Source organism: Musa acuminata, chromosome BXJ1-7 (genome assembly GCF_036884655.1).
Source record: "Musa acuminata AAA Group cultivar baxijiao chromosome BXJ1-7, Cavendish_Baxijiao_AAA, whole genome shotgun sequence".
In the NCBI taxonomy this organism is placed as follows: Eukaryota; Viridiplantae; Streptophyta; class Magnoliopsida; order Zingiberales; family Musaceae; genus Musa; species Musa acuminata.
Window position 1 is genome coordinate 2,163,032 of NC_088333.1, and position 21,228 is coordinate 2,184,259.

Consider the following 21,228-nt stretch of genomic DNA (forward strand, 5'->3'; position numbering starts at 1 on the left):
CTGACAATGTCAGTGGTGATGGACAGACGATATTTCTTGATTGGTAGTAATTGACAACATCAGTGGTAGCGGACGATGACGACACTTCAGGTCGTGGGTAATTATTATGGATAAGAAGAACAGTAGTGAAAGGTAAGGATCGTTTTGCATTTGCGTCGATGTCGACACAATTGTCGAGCGACGAAAAGATCGTCGATACAGATGCCAAGCAACCCTCACTTGTTGTTGTCGCTCTCCTCAACAACCACCCATAACTCCCAACAGCGCAACCGTGTACCACGATCGACGCCCTCCGCCACCATCAACTGAAACATTAAGATTATCTTTTTTTTTCCGTTAGTAAAACTAATAACATTAAAATAAATAGACTTAAATATTTCACTTTCGAAATATCAATATACTTTTTTAAAATATAAAAATTGAAATATTAAAAATAGCTAATTACAGAAGATAATATATAACTAGCTCAATTTGTTTTGATGCATAACATTGCACGAGAATTTGACTGTAATCCATTATTTAACATTCATAAATACATAGTATTCATGGATTTATTTCCATGTTATCTATCAACCTAACGGCGCCAAACCAAGCAGCAATGCAAATCACAGCAGGGCTGTCAATCTCTTCAACCGGGATCAGACTTTCTTGCTCCACTATCTGCATTTGAAGAGTGCAATTGATTTATCGTCACGTGTATATCAAAGCATAAGACACTAGAAAAATCTACATGTCAGCTTGACTAAGCCTGTTTCACGAAAAAAAAATATGATATTTTTAAAATCTACATATCAGCTCGACTAAGCCTGTTTCATGAAAAAAAATCAACAATATTTTAGCCAGCATCGTCATCGGAAATTCAATATCTCATAATAGGCCCAGGTATATTTGTTTATGCTCAATATTCGTAGATGGAAAGAACTAAAATTCACAATGGATTAGCATGAATAAACGCATATCATGAGCTGAACTATTGGTTTTCGGTTTAAAGATCATCCCACCAAGAATAGCAACCTTCCCTGTCCAGGTCCGTGAACAAAATATTAGTCACCTTCTTTTAGTAGTAAACAGAACAGGAGTTCAACAAAAAAATTAAGGCACGTGATGACCAGTAACATTTTAGTATCATATTATATCTACATGAATATACACTTACAGTTAGAACAGGAATTAATGTAATTTGTAGACTTACAAGATAAGTATAATTTACTTGTGTGATAGTGGAAACTAGGAATTCAACATGATGGTTTTATTATGGATCACGTGTATGCATAACTATTAGTTAATAACTATTAGTTATGCATCTAATGTAAATCCATAACCTCAATCAGCTTTGGCAAAAAAAAAACACCTCAACTAACAAAAATATACTCATTTAATTAGAATGAATTGATTCCACTAACAGATTTTGACCTATTAGGTTAGCCACCAAGTGGCTTTGATATGCACGAACTTTTTGAAACTCTTGAAATACTTTGAGCTGGAATAGCAATGAACTGGAATGAAATGCTTTGTGGATTTTGTTTTTTTGGACAATGTGAGGCAAGCTCCTGTTGGGATCTACGTTGCTAACAGACTTTGAAATTAAGGCCAGGGTTTCCTGGAATTTCTTGTTAAGGTTAGATTTCTAGTATAACAGAGTTCATGAGTAAAAATTCCTGATAACAGTTCAAATATCTAACCGCCAAAAAGGAAAAAGAGAAACTATGTTACATGAAATAATATAGGACTTCAGTATTCTAATCCTAACATACTATTCACAACAGGGTCTACAATACCACCCGGGTACAATCCTGGTGGTATTTACCGGTCCAACAGCCTACTGGTACATGGAAGAGGGTAAGCCAAACATACCACCTGACACAAGCGATATGGGCCCAATACCAGGCAGTTTCTTCTTTCTGTTTTTCCAGGATTTTCTAAAACTCGATACGTACCAGCAGACTAACGCTTGGTACACTTCTATAGACCAATACAATATGGTTAAAATATTCTACATGATCACCCATAATAATATTGTTCATGAGGACTATTTTGGTACAATAGTAAAGAGTTCAGAGCAAGATTCAAGTTTCAGTTCAAACCCCTTATCAATCAATTCCTTGCTAGATATGTATGGGTCTGGTACCTTATTAGTAAACTAACAAATGGTAAGTTGGCATACTACTCAGCACCGATCAAAAGGAGAGAAGATGAAAGAAAGAGGAGGAGACAGAGATAGAGAAGCGGGGGAAGAGAAGGTGGAGGCAGAGGGAAAATACCAGAGACTTAAGAAGAAGCAACGATGTGAGGCAGCAGGCAGCAGCAAGTGCTACGACAAGAGAGAATCAGGAGAGAGAAGAGCATGGGAGAAATATAAATTAAAGAAAAGATAGTTGTTGTTGTCAGGTCAAAACAAACCCCTAAGCCTGATTTTGAACTGGACCAGAAAAAGTTGCCTAGTCTGAGTGTCAGATCTTGGTTAGATCGATGAATATGAACCAATCTGATTGGTTTTCAAAAACATGATTTAAGCAAGATTTTAAATCTCAGTCTATAGTAGAGATTAATTGGTAGTTGAACTCGTATGATACTGTTATGGGTTGGCTTACTAATATACAGTACCCCTGGACCCTGGACCACTGTGAGAGAAGCACAGTGAGAGAGAGAGAGAGAGAGAGAGACAGTGATGGAGAAAGAGGAAATAGGGGATGTGTAACTGAAGTAGGAGATGATGTGTACCAAAGGAGGCGGTAACGACAAGATGAGTAGGAGGCGATAGCAATGATGCAAGGAGGCAGCGGCAACAACATGACGAGGCAACTACCAAGTTGGCGTGACTACTATAATTTAGGCAGAGGCGGAGCGAGAGATGAAAAGCTACAAGGGGGAGAAGGAGAGTTGTCAACAACTATTTACAGCATGAAGAGGAGAGGGTCTGTAAATATAAGTAAAAAGTTCTGAAATGTCTTGGTACTGAGTGATAGACTTACCCTGCGCTAAAACTTAATATGGCTGACAATAATGATTGTATATAACAGTGAGTGTATAATTAATTATATGTGCACAAGTCTGATAAATTGTCATCAGGCTCCTTAGTTGCTGTCATCAGATAAATCAAAAGTTTAGGGAAAAGGCAATCTGTGAAGGATAATACCCTCATCTTATTCTTGTGTTCCTATCTTATCTTGTTAGTTTCCTTATTTCCAGAACAAAAAGATTTTTCGTCCTCGGTTCATAAGTCTCCTCATATTCCCTTCAACTAAGATTCTTCATTTCTTTTGTAAGATTGGTCATATTTAGCCCTAATGTATAACTAATCTTTTCCTTGAAACTTTGTAGAGGATTTAATGATGACCACCAAATTTTGTCCACTATGAGATAGAAGTTCTGAAGTTGAAAGAAGGAACTGTGCATAAAGGTTATACTTGCATTCAGACAGTGTTGAATGGTTATTCTGAAAGACAACATGCCATCCCAAGGAAGTAGGATATATTCATATTGGATAAGATTGACTTTGTTCAGTGTAAATGTTACAACAACAAAAAAAAATCAGCAAAGAATCCTTGTCCCTTGTTTAAGCCCATTCATAAACATATGCTTTCTTGAAAATGCAATGATGATACTGTAATGTTACCTCAACATAGTCAATTCTCCCACCAGCTTCTGTTACTAATTGAATGACAAGACTTCTCAGTTCTTGGCATGTGCTTTGCTCATGTAGTGCAGCATACTTGGCTTTTGACAATGAGTTGTAGATGGACAAGGCCTAGGGGACAAAACAATACATGACAAATTAAATTTTATATCATGTAACTGTAAGAAAATCCTATGATGCAGGATCTCTAACAACAAAACAAAGTATTATACTAAGATGTCTAGTTTTGCAAAAGAAAAAAAAGATTTCCATTCTAGTCAGCACTAATTCGTAATAACTATAAAACAAACACAAGACTAATAGACATATTTGCAATTTACTATTTTCATTTCATATTGCAGTAACTTAAAGCTTCAAACTGTCCCAGCTAACTCCATGGTCAACCTTTGTTGAAGCTTCAAATGTATCTTAGAGATAACAATTGTGAGATAATTGTGCCACATAGAATAAGAGGCAGCAATATTATCATTTAGAAATATTATCATTTGTGGTGATTTGTCAAAATCTTCTTTCTTCTTTTACATAAATATCCTTCTCCTGTACTATCAAAAAATTCTCTCTAACCACTATAATAGGTTTCACAGACTGAGGTTACATCACACGGATTTCGGCATCACAATGGATGCTAGAAATGGATCCATCCAACAATCAGAGGCTGAGAGATAACCAACCAACAATGAAGTAACCAACTTGAATGCTTTAATTAGAAGGTAGATGACAGATTAATCATATAGAAGAATAAGAAACGAAGGAAATGTTTGTTTATACCTCTAAGATGAGGCAAGAGATTGAAGATCATATACACGGCACCAGCACCAGATGCTCCTGGTATGCATGAAAACTTCTACCATAAAAATGATAAGCTAATTTAATTACAAAATGCAAACTTCTCTGAGCTCACCAGAGCTCATATACATGGCACCAGCACCAGATGCTCCTGGTATGCATGAAAACTTCTACCAGAAAAATGATAAGCTAATTTAATTACAAAATGTAAACTTCTCTGAGCTCACCAGAGCCAGTTGCTGCCACTTTGGCAGTACTAGAAACAATGGCCAGGCCACATTTTTTTAATGTCTCATCAGAATGATTGCTCGATCTAAATATGAGCTACACAGAACTCATAGCCTCACACAGTAAAAAATCAAACAAAGATTACACTTACCAGAATCCAACTACTAAGAATCCTCAAGATTGGAAAATCTAAGATACTTTTAATTTTGACATGATGAATACTATAATCTGTTTCACATGACTCAAATGGCTCATGATTGCATAACCAGATTATCATAGACTTCAAATGTTTCTAACTATTTAAAAAGAACAATGAAAGCTACACATGCACTTCGTTAATAGTATCAATAGTATGCACTACAAATATAGTAACACGAGCATTAAGCATTTCTTAGCTGTAAGACAAACCTTCTCTCGCTCCTCAGGTGAGAGGCGCACATTACGGGAGCTCATAGCTAGACCATCAAATTCACGTACAATTTCTGAACCAATTATTTTAACCGCAAAATCAAGATCACGAACCTAAAATAGACCAGCAATCAACAAAAGCACCCAAAGAGTTACTAACATGATGTAATTTTGCTTCTTGGTGATGAGTCATCTAATGCAAATTAATCAAAAGCAGGAAAAAAGTGATAAATTAAACATTCACTAATGCTGCATATTATGCAGATATTCCTTCATATAGGCATGAACAATGACAAAGATTACAAGTCGATGGAACGCTAATAATGTCATCCATCGATCAAGCAACATGCAGTTGACAACACAATCAAAGTTTTTGTTCTAGCTGAGTCCACAGTTAATAGTGGTCCAACTTAGCCATTAGTGAACACATTTGGTGACATTAAGAGTCATGAACCAGATGTCTTGAGAAGTGGGGGCCATCATCACAGGCTATATAAAAGGGGTCCACCAAGTAATGCATTAATTGAGTGTAGACATTTATGAACCTAAGTAATGCACATTTATGGAAAAAAACAATACTAACTTTTTCACCTATTTATGGTGCCAAAGAGCATATCACAAACTAAACAAACCAAGTGTGCTTTCATAATTCATTGCTATTCCGATTAAGACTATTAGGCCATCTACACAAATAATATCCCATTTCATCCCTATCTACACAAATCAAGCTTATGTTTTACAACCTATCAGATGTGAGCCCAACAAAGAATATATGAACAGCCAGAAATCTGAGAGTTGACCATTATGGTCAAATATGTTTAACCTTTTAAAGAACACAGGAGAGTTAAGCTAAGATAAGAGTCTAAGACATCCCAAACTTATGTCTTTTTACATATTAGATGTGAGTCCAACTAAAGTTGTGATGGGCATCAAATGTGTCACGAGTCATGTTTCATAGATGGAGTGTTGAGTAGTGAAAAACATGTTCAAAGTTAGTATAATATAACTGAGATCATTATAGTGGTTACATGAGTTTATTAGAAAAGATAGAATATGGATTATTTCACTTGTAAACAATTAGGCATATCACAAATAAATAATAATGATGAAAAATCATTTAAGATGGTACAAATATTTTCAAAGGAGAACAATAGATTTTGTGCTTAGACGGAATTTAATCAGGATTAATGGTAAGAGGAGAGAAACAAGGAGTTGAATGCTCTTGATTTAAGTAGAATTATTGTCATAAACATAACCACAAAAAAGAAAATCCATGTAGCCAACCCTAAAGGGTTGGAACATTATGGCTTGTAGTCATTGATGTTTTTCCAGGTCAATGACTTCATACAAAATGCAGAATTTGAGTAGGTCATCCTATTTGGTGTACACCTATGGCAACATCAACGAGTCTAGCATTCACAATAAACTGTTTCCCTCTGGTTCAGCTAAAGTCACAATTCTTGTTCTCTGTGAACTGAACTAAAACGAAAAGGAGGAGAAAAAAACTGCAGAGGAGGTAACAAATCTCGGAGATACCATTCGACAGATGATGCGCCATTGTTGATAGTCCTTCTTGCCGAAGACTGCGATATCGGGTTCCACAATATTGAACAGCTTGGCCACGATGGTCGCGACCCCTCGGAAAAAGACCGGCCTGCTCATCCCGCACAATCCGCGCTCCAGCTTCTCCACCCGGACCCAGGTCTCGTGCCCTGACCCATCACCCGCCGCCGCCTCGAGGCAAGACACAGGCGAGCCAGAAGAACCGATGGCGCCTTCAGTCCTCCTCGCCTGAACATCGCCACGGCCGCCGCCTTCACCATAGTCGTAGAGGTTGGTGGGACAGAAGACGGCGTGTACCCCCAGGTCGGCAAGCTTGTACAGGTCGCCACGGAGGTCGGCAGGGTAGGCGTCGAGGTCTTCTGAAGGAGCAAATTGGCCGGGATTGACGTAGATGGAGACGACGGTGAGGTCCGCAAGGTCGCCGGCGGCGCGGACGAGAGCAAGGTGACCCTCATGAAGGAAGCCCATGGTGGGGACGAAAGCCAGCGTCTTGCCCTTCGACCGATGCGACCGCGACCACCGCCGCATCGCCGTCTTGTCCCTTATCACCTCCGGTTCACTGGCCATCGACTCTTCCTCCTCTCCTCTCCTCTCCTCTCCTCTCCGCTCCTCTGCCTTTCCTTTCCCTTACACGGCGGCGGGGTTGCATTGAAGTGAGGCCCACCAACAACGCAGACCGTTATGTGGTGTTATGGCGTTATATTCTGCGTCAATTTAACAAAAATACCCTGGACATACCACCAGCTGTCGCGTCCGGCTCACTATGAGGCGGCGCTGCCGGCCCTTCCCCCTTCCCCACTCTTCCCTACGGACGGAGGTGTCGGCGAGGGACAAAGACGAGACAACGAGGCTGAGGTCCTTGATGTTGCAGGATGCAACGTACCTGATCCAGCGCTTGAAGTCGACATTGTATCGGCGGTCGAGAGGGAGGGCAAAGCAGAGTGTGTCGATCCGACGCCCACGACCATGCTCGAAGAGGAACCGATCGACGCCCGCGTCAAAGTCATCGGCGGATGCAACGAAGGTGTGGGGGGGAGAGGTCAAGGCCGACAGGGTGGGGCTAGCGGTGGCACTAAATGCCGCGCCACCGAGAAGAGGAGGAGAAGGGGGAAGGAGAAAAGAGGAGGCACTGCTAAAAGCCCAACATTGAGGACTTTTCTAGATAAAATATCTAATAACTGATACGCATAAATTGTTGAGATTAATATATTTCTTTGATGTTTTATGATCTATTCTTTCAATTTGTTTTTTATTTACTTTAAAGTTCTAACATGAAGAAACTAAAATTAATGGATGACAAATGGTCCATAATAAACAAATAAAAATTTCTTTTCACATGAATAATTTGGTATTGATTGGCACAGTAAGCATTTCTGTAAATGTATATACTAACATCAAGCATTATGAGCACAATCCTAAAGAAGACCGTAAACATGATTAATACTAAATAACTTATTTGACAAAATGCATCTCCAAATTGTCTAATAAATTTAAATGTTCTTATAAGTTGCACTAAACACCTTGAAACATGAGAATTGACAACATCAAGACAAAGGTAGCAAGAGAACTTAATGAACCACCAAATCAAAATTTGCAAACCAGCCAAGTTTGATATTTACATCTGATAACATATGGTTTTTCCTATTTCAGTGAAAGAAATTTCTAAAGCCATACAACATCATGAAGGTGGCTCAACTCCTACGAGCGACTACCAGATTGCATACTGTTTATACCAAAACAAGAGTTGCATAAATCCTATCTATCATATATTTTTGGGTGTCTCCTCATGGTAAAGATGCAAGCCGAAACCAAATCGAGCACAGGCTTTGCAAAACGCTAGTTCTTCGGCTGCTGCAAGTGGATCTTCAAACCGGCCATCGTTCAAGGACACTGTTGCTGTAGACTCCCTGTGTATCTGCAATTGTACAAGCATAAGCACACAACATTTAGGGAACCTGACAACTTGTTTCGATTAGCAATTCTTGTCTCAAGCTTTCGGCGGATTATTTATATCTAAAACGAATATATCCAGATTTCTTCTAATATCTGTCTTAAATCTTGTTAGGTCAAAGTCAAACTCCATGCAATTGTAGTGTTTCATCTATTTGTTAGACAAATGTCTTTGGAAATTTTTTATGAAGGTCGTTGGAAGGTCCATGATATAACAACTCAAATTCAAATTTGCAGAAAAGATCATTCATTTGAAATTTCAGCATGTTCCACTGTGCAGCCAAATGTGCCAACAGTTAGGTGTTCCAAATCAATGATAGAAGAGCAGATGGAAAAAAGCGAAACCAAATGTAAATGGCCTTAAAATATCTTGAACAGAAAGAGTGACAGAACTGAGAATTTCCTGAAACCAGATGCATGTTCTCATATGGTTCTGACACGGTTATTACTCTTAAGGCTAAATTTGATCTGGGAAAAATAGAAAATGTCATTAGTTAATATTTTCAGTGATTTATTTTGCCATTCCTTGTTTAACACAATTTTGTTGAATGGAAGTAACACAGAATATCACACCACCATAACCAGAAAAAGGCAGCATGAATAAATTAGGCTGAACACAGACCCTATCTGAAGCGGAATATTGCATGAGACCCATGGCAACAGTATTTTGCAAATTAAAGCAGCATTGACTATATTACACCAAACACAGACAAACACATCTATATCAGATTATTGGATGAGATAGATGCCAATTCTATGCTTATCCAGAAATGTTCCTCAACTAAATGTAGCCTACAATATAACCATGAGTTGGAGCAACAATAATTTGCAAAAAGGCTTCGAGTTAAAGTTCCAAGGGTCAACCTACATATTTGTGAAACTTAATAACCCTTGAAGCACCTGATGGATGGTCCAAGTTCAATATAACCAAGGATTGAAATCTTGTACCATACTGGAGTTTCGACCTTCTCTCGGCATGATACGGTACTTTATACTGAGCAGTATACCATTCGGTATATATATATATAAAATTTTAAAAAATGTGCGACGTCACCTCTCTTCTCCCCAGGAGGGGCGATGTCGCATTTATATATATATTAAATAAAAAATACCGATCGGTAGCGAGCGTTCCATGTATCGATTTTCTGTCGGACCGATACACACCGCCCGTACCGAGTGATATTATTCGAAACTGTATACCTTGAATATAACTATTGGAAAGAAACTTTATAGAGCACTCAAGAGCTGGTTTATCATAAAAATTTGCTAATAAATATCTGTGTTTTCTAAAGTTGCATTTTGAATTAGCACCTGGAAACCAGATTGTTGGACATGCTGCATATAACCCTGATATAAGTTGTCATTCTAGGACAATCCTAGTCTCAACACTCAACTGCCAGGGTAGGTTTCAGTCCACTGCATTATTTTGAGCCAAAACCGCAGACATGAATCACTTGAAATCAACAGAACAGCCAAAACCAATGAGACCAATCCCAACCCTATCACAATTTGACACTAGAATACCAGACTTGGAAGTTTTTCATTAGAACCATGAACCCAGTTTGGTTGCTGAAACTACTGAGACTTGACCTGAAAGTGCTGAAACCACTTTAATAATGGATGCACTTTTTGTAATTGCAACAACTCTTCGTCATAGGCCCCCAAGAAGCACAAACACAGAAAAAATTAGGATACGGAAACGGCAAGGACAAGTGTGTGTGTGTGTGTGTATATATATATATATATATATATATATATATATATATATATATATATAATTTGTTTAATATGAATTTTATAGTATTTATATATTTAAATTTTTATAGATCCAGTAATGTGAATAAATAAATATCATCATGCAAGTTTAAATAATTAAAAACAAATAAAACTAAATATCCATCTAAATCTAAAGATTCATGACCCAACTAATGTATTAGCCAAAAATAACCATGTAAAATCGGAAACAATGCAAAACCTTTAACAATACAATGGCACTCTTTAATTTCCAAGATAATGCAAAATCTGAAACATAACAATAATATTCTAAAATAGGTTAATAATGTGTTAACAATTTAATCAACAGTAAAAACCCAGATTAAAAAATAAAAATAAAATCAGTCAAAAAAATGTTTACAATATAATCAGCAGTAAAAAAATCCAGATAAAAAAAAGCGCTAATAATATGTTAACAATTTAATCAGCAGCAAAAAACCCAAATTAAAAATTAAAATATGTTAATAATCAAAATAAGTGTTTTTTGTAAAAATTCTAAACAAAATTAATTTACCTTCATCGGGCATCGGACACCACTAAGGAAGAAGCTTCACGGATGCCGACAAAGTCGCTGTGGGCCCGAGAGCGCGTGGCGGTAGTGTAGTCACGGCAAAAGGGGGCTCAGGCCGGAGGATTCGGCAGCACAATAATAGCATGGTCGTAGCTGAGGGTTCGGTAGCGCAACGGCAGTGAGGTCAAGGCAGAGAGGGACTTGTGGCAAAGGGTCCAACAATGCCAATGGCGATGCCATTGCGGCAAAGGTGGACTCGAGGCGAAGGGTCTAACGACACGATGACAATGTGGTTGCAGCAAAGGGAAGCTCGGGTCGGAGGGTCCAACAATACGACAGCTACACACGACGGAAGAGAGGGGGGCTCGGGGTGAAGGGCTCGACAACACAGTGAGGAAGAAGGGTTCGGTTAAGTGTTGATTAACATCGATCCTCTCGAATCCATGAGGAAGAAGGATCTCGGATGCCTCCTGCTCGTAATGAAAAATCCAGGTTTCACGACGCCTTCGCTCAGCTTGCGATGAGGAAGAGTCTGACACACAATCTCGTATCCGACTTAATTAAATAAAAAATAAAAAAGGATTTCGTTGGATATACGTCAGGCACGTGTCCAGCCATGTCAACAACAAATCCGTGTCCGACATGTGTTTGTGCTTCATAAATAGGCCCCAACACAACATAGTACTAAATTACCAGTAACCTCATATCATAAAATTTTGGATATTTATCACCTTAATTCAAAGAACACTGCTATCACAAAAAGGATGACAATCTTCAGCCTATCCAAGCCTCTAAACATATTCAAACAAATCATACAATCAACATCTTAATAATTCACATCAAACTAAACAAAGAATGATCACAGGGTTTGTAAGGCAATGCACAAAAAAGTTAGTTACATAACCCCCTCAAACTTTTATGGGATGCCGGTTGCATTCGCATATGCACTCCCCCCTAGAATCTTACAACTATGAAAGTGAAGTTTCACTCTATATTTTAATGCATTAGATTGATCAAACTATGTTTTCATGCATTCACTACCTATCATTTCGATGTGCAAAAACATTCACATAACTCTATTTCTACGGTGAGCCATGGAAAGTATTAAGTTGACTTATCATGACTTGAATGCCAAAGATTCACAGGTAGAAATAGCATCTGCACGTGCTGGGTTAAGGATGAGAACAGACTCATCCTTTTGAGATCCTGTATTAGCTAGAGCCTCACATAGTCGACTGCTCCTTTTCCTATATCATTGCCAACTAGTATTAAACATGTTAGGCTTAGGCTATTTGAATGAAAGAAATTCCTTGAATTGATAACCAGGAAAAAATACAAATATTGTTACTTGATCTGTATAGATCTAGTTGTTGTCATTATCAAGAAGTTTCTATGAACTGCTATACATGTATCTACAAACATGACAAAGAATTGACCCAAACATTTGTCATTCCTAACAGGCTAATTAACTCTTATCCAGTTTTTCAAATAGAATATGCAGATGAACTCCATAAACATTTCAACTTCAACAGAACAAACCACTTCCCAAATCCAAACATCGTATGTGTAACTTTCAACTCATTCAACTATTGAACTCAAAGAGTCATCTTGCCCACAGCATCAAAGTGACATCATTAACTCCTTAAGTAACCAACACATTTCTAAAATAAGACTTACCCCTAAAGAAGGACAACGGTGTAAATGGCATATTTATGATAATGATGATGAATTTCAAATTGCAAGCCAAAATAAAATCACATTTTAAGTTGTAATTTATTGCCTATACATAATTTGCTCAGTTATCTAATCCTTGTAAAATGGCTTGCTTTCCCTAGATAATCGGGCCCCAATGAAAGTTAGTCCTAGTTGACTCAAGCATGGCAAAACCTATTAAATCTCTTTGTTAACAGGTCCATTATTTAACACATGCAATTCAGCAACATTTACACCATAGTTTGTAGATGTCTGGAAACATAAATAACATAGCTTTTCATGTACATGTTTATATCAATTTGCAATTAACCCCAACACACTCACTGTTTACATTTATTCTAATTTTTGCCGGCACCGTGCATTGCACAGGTGCTAAGCTAGTCATCCAAGATAGAAGATGCCAAAGCACAGGGCTCTGTCATAAATTCTTTAAAAAATTATTAATGTATTGGTTGCAATTCATCTTATATAGGACTTTCTTTATGCTAGACAGTTACATATGTTATCTCAAGAGATCTATCAAGCATTTAATAGTCAATATAATATGATAATATAAAATAAGCTAAGCTAATGATAAGGAATTTCCCACTTATAGAAGGAAAGATTTGAGGCCCTTAAAATAGTTAAGGCTGTATCTTGTTCAGGATTTTTCAGCAATTTCACATGTATTCCCTTGAATATCCAAATTTCTCAACATCTAGAAAATTCCTTTTACAATTGTCTTTTTAGTATTATCAACCATGCACAAGTTACCTTTTACTTATGTACTTCACATGAGTAAGAAACACATTGAATGGCCTTTTTTTCTGACATGTAGAAAAATTACATCATGTCCATGTCCTAGGTTATCAGATCATGGTCATGACCTAGGTTACCAGATACGCCACTATCTCACTTCAATTGGTGATTTGTACTATAGTCCTATTCCAAAGCAAGCTTTGGGTTTGAGATAGTTGACAGTTTCAGTGGTTGAGGTGGTTTTAGGTTTCAGCAATTTAACTTGTTTGGGAATGAGTTCCAGCAGTTCTGATACCAGTCAAACTAATATGGGGAGAATCTGTCTACATTATGAATTATAATAAAATTTTTAGATTCATTCAATATTATTTCGTATATGAACTTAAAAAAGAATAAATGTGTGATGATACATGAAGCATTTAGAAGACATAAGTTCTTAGACACAGAAAAATAAAGATCTTATAAAACTAAGAAATGATTTGTGTTAATAGATTTTGCTATTTACTCTCTCCATTTTAGGCACCTAAAGAATGGGTCTTGCTACCATCAATAATCCATTAATAACCAGTAGATGCTCTAAGGTGTAAGGACCTTTTGAGTCTGATTGGAAGGTCCCAACCTATCATGCTAACCCAAATTGCTCAAGCAATCTAGGAGTTTGAATGAAAATATATGCATGTGATGTGGCAAACATCTATCTTATGGGTAATTGCTTAAAACCTCAAAGATTTCAGGTTTGCCATCTTCATGCCATAAGATGGTCTGTTACATATTCATGTTTTTTTTTGGTTTAAACAGGCCTTTTTTTTTACTCCAAGTGGTATGAACCAGCATACGATGTTATGAAAACATAGTGCATCATACCCATGATATTGAAGGATAAATTTAGTAATTTACATCGCTTTTTTCATCGTGATACTATGTATCCAAAACATCATATGCTGGGTCATTAATCATTTACATTTGGACATAAATAGCATTATTTATTAACAAAAAAAGGATGCGTTTCAAAAAAATAAAAGGAAAAGAATTTGCAAGTATGAAACTATAGAAAATTGGGCTTTTTCTGCAATTGACCTTTATTATTTAATGTTATTAGCACATATCAGGTCAGGCGTTTTCACCTCTTCTGTTTCCGATCCTCGATTTTTGTTGGCTAAGAGGGACACAAGGAGTTAAGAAGCAACAGAAAAATGAAAGTAGAGGTATGGATCAAATATTTCAACTTTAGCATTGTGACCAAGATATTCTCTTCCAAACAATCAATTAAATGGTGAACAATCTGGAAATAATATGAAATAGCAGTTTCCAGACAGGTTTAGTATATGGATACATGACACAATTCTATGAGAACAGATACAAAGAGGTAGACATCTTAAATTCAAGCATTCCATCATATAATCAGACTAGACAAGGAGGGGGAAAAGCATGAAATGAAAGGTGTTGTATAGGCAAGTACCTCCCCATCTAATCCTCGTACAGTAACACGATACACCACAGTCACATGATTGTCTGAAAACTCAATAGCACGTACTTCTCCACACCAGCCTTGTGATGCAAAAGCAGCAAGAAATTGAGAGTCAAAAATCAGATTATATATGATGCTTGGCTGCATTAAAGTCAATGATAATTATGATCGCCTAAATTCAAGAACAGATATTTATGAGAGTATACACACAAGAGAACTGTCAAGAAAACTAGGATTTTCTCTCAATGCCCCAGTAACAGATTTTCCAGTTGGTTGATTGGTAAATAAAATTTTCGTGGAGTATCCTTCAGCACCAATTACCAGACAAGAGTAAATAATATTGTAGAAATAATCAAAAGAAAATACTATCTGCAATGGGATTTCGGTCCTAAGCTACCTAATAACTCATATGAAACACTATATACCAATTATAAATCAGCAAACAGACGGAGAAATTTGGTTGACAGAAATAACAGAACTTTGCAATCACTTTAATCATGAATAAAAAATATAGGTAACCAAGTTAATTTTATTGCTCAACTTTCAACCAGACCATCTTATTGTTGTAGTTCATTAGAAAATACTCCCAAGAGTCAACAATCAAAGAAGGCATCAGAGTGAATTTCAATATTGTACTCTAAATTAGGCATGTTGCAATAATACTGAAGAGAAATTAACAATGTAACTTATGTTATACTACACTGGCTGTGGAAAAACACATGATACAAAATCAATCATAGAAGATATGCAACTTAAAATATTCCAATTTTTCACATGGCATAGGATAAATTGAAAAGGGATGTATCGACAAAGGAAGAGAGATTCACCTGGGGCATAGAAGCTCAGCATTCTATTAGCATGATACCTACAAAAACAACCATACAGTGTTATCCCATTAAGCATACTTGATCCAGCTACAAGTTAAACCAAGAAGCAATCATAGACAGAAAATGGGTCAACTGTGAAAGTAAGCAAAATAAAACAAACAAAAGAAGAATAGGTAAGATTTAAATGAATGAATGTTGCATGTGACTTAATTTAATTTATTCTTTATTGAGAACAAAGTTGAGTAATGGGGTCATGCAAGGCATACTTCTTTATCTCGATTATTATGGTTCTTTCTTTTAACTTACTCCAAATGTATATGAATGAACACACACTGAACAGCAGTTGTAAATTCTATGCCACAAATTAATAATTTTGCGAGCATATTGAGCTACTACATAGCAGGAACTTTATGAATTTTGCAGATGTTCAGAATGCGCTCATAAGCATGAAGTTCTAGAGCATCTAGAGCTATGTTTGAATGCCCTAAGTATGTTCAACAAAATAAACAGGGATCGTTATTGAAAAATAGTAATAAAAAGCAGAACATGAGGATAAAAGGCTTTGACAGTAAGAAATTTGATTTACCTTAAAGAGAAGATGGAAAGAAAGATAACAAGATGACTTCAATTGTCCTAAGTACACAACATTAACAGGCCATACATAATGTTCCAAAATTTCACGGTCATCTACTTAGATCTTCTCCAGCCAAATCTCATTAGTAAAATTTAAGAGTAATAGGACCTTCTTCTATTTTTTCTAGTACAGTTTTCCTTGGCTTACTTCCTCTCCTTGCACCACTAATCTTAATCAACTCACCTTGACTCAGACTAACTACAACATCTATTCTTTGAACATATATTTATCACATAATGTGTTTCTTTTCATTTTATTCTCTATTTTAGCTATACTTATTGTTCATGATGAAACATGTTTATTTCATCTTCTCTAATAACTCAGCACATCTACTTCAACATTATTATCTCGATTAAACTAATTTTTTATAAATGTTGTTCTTAACTACCTAGTACTCCACCATGTAAAGCATGGTTGACCTTATAATTATTTTATAATTTTTCCTTTTAATCTTAAGGACATACAACTATCACAAAAAATTCGTGAAGTCCCCTCCAATTAGCCACCTCCTTTAACTAAACAATATCTTCATCAATTTCTCTAAATGATCCAAAATGCCTAAAACTTCTACTTACAAAATCTTATCCATTCTTCTTAACCACAGCCTTGGTTTTTATCTTAAAAATGTTAAAATTACATTTCATATGTTTGATCTTAATCCTACTCAGTCTAAAGTCTTTAGTTTAATATTTGCCTCATTAACTCAAGTTTATGACTGATACCAACTGAATTTTTATTAACCAAAATAATATGATTTCAAATTAGACAAACACATACCACATTCACTGAAATCATACACAGTAATGCGAGAAAAAGGAGAGGCAGAATCAAACAAAAAATGACTGTAGTAAAATCTATTCAAGTTTACAGTAAGTCTCTGGTTCAATATGATGCAAATATTTAGCCTCATACAGGTAGAGGTTTGAATAAGGTTGTCTAACATAGATGTATTTTCCAAATGAATGTTCCAAATGAAAATTTTCAAAACAAGACTTCAATCAAGCAAATCAATTAGCACACAAATCTATTCACAAGTATAACAAATATGAGCTAATGCGAAAATAAAGTACAGAGAAAGAGCAAGAGAGAGAGAGAGAGAGAAGTAATCTGAATATGAAATTCTTATGCCAACAGCCGCTTACATCCACCTCATCAATTAACACACAAGCCTATTAACAGACAGATCTTCGAAGCTAAAAATAAGATTTTATGAGAAAAATATGTCACAAATTTATCAGAACAAAATTCTATAGACAAGCATGTAGATAATGAGATATAAAACTCAAGCATAAGAAGGAACCTGAAGTAAATCCTTTTGATCCTTCAAAAAGCCCAAATTTTAAGCTGTAAAGAATACATAGTTGAATAGGATCAACCACTCAATGAATCTTGGTCTTCTGGACCAAAGAATACTCAACCAACTAGACAGTAGCTCACTGTAAAAAGTCTTGATGATCAATCTATCAAGAACAAAAGGTCAAATTGTCCACCTATGGTCATTGTCTTTATCTAACACAACTGTTCATATAGGCCTAATATGGGCCACACCACCCATGGGAGACTTGGACCACATGAAGCTTGGACACTAATAAGCCCTTTCGTGAAGCCTGTTATTACAGCACCTAGGTTGGGTTTGGCCCACTCACTGATCCTCCCTGGACCTCCCATTGGTAGGAGACTTCAGACTTGTACACTGGATCAATCTTTCTTATTTATCTCTTCTCATGTTAGTTGGCTTCTAGTAATCCATTATGTTAAGTTTTATACTCTCAATCAATTTGTTGAATACTAAAAAATCTTACTCACCAATTTACGTAATGCAATGTCATAAACTAGTTAAGACTAAAAGCCTGTGTCCCTAGACTAAGTTACTCCAAGGTAGTTAATCAATTGAATTTTATATATATATATATATATATATATATATATATATATATATATTATTTATTTACTTTTTTTTTTTTGTGTGTATATATATTAAAACAGTCTTGCCAACTGAATATGCTACATTCCAAATTTCTAATTGGGGTGGGATGCTACTATCCACTGTGTTTGAAGGATGTGGTTATATTTTGCCTAAAGTTGTCCATATTTTGAATTTCATATGATGGATGAAAATGTTATTTATGCTAAATTTACAATTGGTTCTGCCTGTTGGATGATGCTCAGATACATGAGGAAGGTAATTGATCTATTATGTCTCTCTTTCACCTCATTCATTGTAACAACGCTTTTGAGTTGGTGAACCTAATGGGGAAGGTTTTTCCTAAATATTTTTTACATTTTTCTATATATTTTTCACTGCATATCAGGTTCCATGAAGTAATTGATCTTGTTTGATAATTTCTTTATAAATGCCATCCTCCTACAGAAATCATTTTGATGGAAGCACAGAGTTAGAATCATTATCGATTTTGTATGTGCAATTCTACTAATCTTATTTTTGCTTTATTTTTATAAAATATAAAGATATAAATAGTTTATCTTATCAATAATCAAAGGGTTAAAATGGACTCTCTAAGCAAGCATGGATAATTTTTTTTTAATTGATGATAGACCTTGCTGCTTATCATCTAGCAGATAGTTAAAATTTTAAGAGGCAAGAAACAACATTACCCTCCATCTTCGCAATTTAAATGAGGCATCTGATGATGTAGTCCTGGGATTTTTGGAAACTGGTAGAGGGGATAATTTTTTTAATTTCTGATCTTGACATGATCAGCTTTACAAACGTCTGATATGACAAGCTATCATCAGATGTTGTGACAATATTAAAAAAAAAAGTAGAATTTTATGATGTTAAGAGATAACAGAAAAAAAATATATTATTGGAAAAACATCAGGAGAAAGGAAATTGAATTTTCGCGGAAGAGTAAATAAGAGAATAAGCAAGAAAGAAGCAGAAATGAGGTAGAAAGAATAAAGCAGTTGATAAAGGGATAATGATTGAAAGGGAAAAAATCTTTTCTCCATGCATTATTACCCAACAATTCCAGCGACGCACGGCCTGACTAAGCTCTTGATTTAGGAATTTTAAAGTAGGAAGACGAAGGCCATCGAATCAGGCTTTATCGAACTCAGCTGACAAAAGAAAAGCCATGGATGACCAAACATACGTTGCTTGATCTGCAGTAGCACCAAAGAGCCAGCTATGGTAGAGGAGGGGCTTCGCCATGGATGACCGTAAATTTAGGCAGCGGCTCGAAGTCAAAGTCAACTAATAGGCAATCGAGATCAAATAGGTCCGGAATCTAAGCTAAATCCTGATCGAGAAGGAGAAATCAACCGGCACAAACGCTGTGGAGAGTTCGATGAACGGGAAGAAGAAAGAGATGGGAGATACCAAGGGACGGAGTTGTCAGCGGCGTTGATGATGTTGTCAGGTACTCGCTTGTTGAGGTCGCGGAGGATCTCCTTGAGGGGGCGAATGAAGGAGGGCGTCAGGTCGAGCGGCACGACGTAGTTGGAGTTGGGCACACCTCCGCCGCCGGTCTTCTTACCGCCGTTTCCCGACGCCCCAGGGCCCTTATCCAGTGCCGCCGCCACAACCGGCAACACCGACGGCCTCCGCCACCGCCCGCCAGACGCCAAGAGAAGCCGCGCGTCCTTGACGGCGGTGACGGCGGTGGGAGGAAAGGCCGATCGAGCGAAGAAGAAGGTGGCTCCGGTAGATTCCATCCAACGGTGAAGGAAGGAGACGGAAGAGCGAAACGGGGAAGAGGCGACGCGGAGAGAAGGGGAAGACCTCCAAGTCTCCCTCGTCGATGTGTGGAGTGTCACCTCTCCACACAAACAACAGACGTTTCTATTTGGTTCTGTTGCGCCGATCAAACGAGCACTTGAAAGTGCTATCTTCTCCGTGTCGATCAAGTGACGCAAGTAGTACGTGACTCGCGGCCGAGTGAGTCCATTTTGGGGACCCGCTTAAGGGCCTGCCGATGCGTCCAATCACAAGCCAGATGATGTTGGAGGAGTATGCAGTGTGGTATACGTCGACTTGTAAACCAAACTGGTTACCTTTCCGAAGCCGGCCCCACGCCTCCGCCATCGCTTGGCCATACTTGCAGGAGCAATATTCTTTTCCTACCCGTTTACTAGTACCCAGTTCTGTACCTGTCTTTTAACAACGCTGGAGCCGTCTAGCTTCTAATAACAACCGGGTATGAAATGGGTGACGAATTCGTGTAATTGCAACACCTATCCTCTGTATTGTTCCAACGTGTCTGACGTGCTCTCTCCTCGCAATTAGGATTACGATGAAATCCGGGTTAACGGGCATCCAAGATGCAAATATCTTGGACCGTACACGTCTCAGCTACATGTGTGCTGATTCGAGAGATATTGTGGGTCCGATGGGTCCCATCGAAGAAACCGAGTCTTTTTTTTGGGTTAGTGATTAATACACCATAATTGAGTTTTAAGTGACTCCATATTATTTATATATATATATATAATCTCGAAAATTAAGATTTGATTATGGTATGAACATTTGTTGTATTTTAGTCTTGGATAAAGAGAGGATGTGAGAAAATTCAAGAGAGGAATCTTATATTTTTTGTAAAGGAAATAAATCTTTAAAATTAGGGTCTCATCATTATATAAATTATTAATATATGTTTATGTTTCGATAATATTAAAAAATGAATATAGCGAAAAAAAAGGACAATATTCACTTATAAAATGTTGAAAGTTCAAAACATTAATCTGGTGTACTAGACCCATTTATTAAAAATTAATTATTTAAAATTTTATTTGATTTTTTTTTTTTACTTAAGATATTAATATAATAATTATGCACCACATATACTTATTGAAGATCGAAGGTTTGAAATTTAATCCAACATCTTTTTATACCTAAAACATGAGTATCATGGTGATACATTAAAATTATCTACTAAATGTCAAGGGTTTAAAATCTCGTATGATATATTTTTACATCTTAAATATTTATCCAATGATAATGTGTAAGACTCGTTACTAAACATCGAGGAT

The 21,228-nt window shown here is 36.8% G+C and overlaps 2 protein-coding genes across 3 annotated transcripts; both read right to left on the reverse strand.

The window, feature by feature from the left end:
* Nucleotides 1–438: 438 nt before the first annotated feature.
* LOC103990826 (pantoate--beta-alanine ligase) lies at nt 439–7,714 on the reverse strand. 2 transcript variants are annotated; one of them, XM_009410095.3, is made up of 4 exons: nt 6,596–7,713; nt 5,060–5,173; nt 3,617–3,748; nt 439–660 (listed from the first exon to the last, which is right to left on the reverse strand). In XM_009410095.3, exons 1-4 carry the CDS (start codon nt 7,187–7,189, stop codon nt 544–546), a joined length of 957 nt encoding a protein of 318 aa, XP_009408370.2. In that variant the 5' UTR covers nt 7,190–7,713; the 3' UTR covers nt 439–543. The 2 variants fall into 2 exon arrangements, with proteins under 2 accessions (XP_009408370.2, XP_009408372.2); XM_009410097.3 differs by lacking the exon at nt 5,060–5,173 and having other exon boundaries at nt 6,596–7,714.
* Nucleotides 7,715–8,190: 476 nt separating this feature from the next.
* On the reverse strand, nt 8,191–20,056 carry LOC135678168 (DNA repair RAD52-like protein 2, chloroplastic). The gene is made up of 4 exons (XM_065190656.1): nt 19,580–20,056; nt 15,603–15,640; nt 14,767–14,855; nt 8,191–8,537 (listed from the first exon to the last, which is right to left on the reverse strand). The coding sequence occupies exons 1-4, from the start codon at nt 19,912–19,914 to the stop codon at nt 8,385–8,387; spliced, it is 615 nt and encodes a 204-aa protein (XP_065046728.1). The 5' UTR covers nt 19,915–20,056; the 3' UTR covers nt 8,191–8,384.
* Between the last annotated feature and the right edge of the window lie 1,172 nt (nt 20,057–21,228).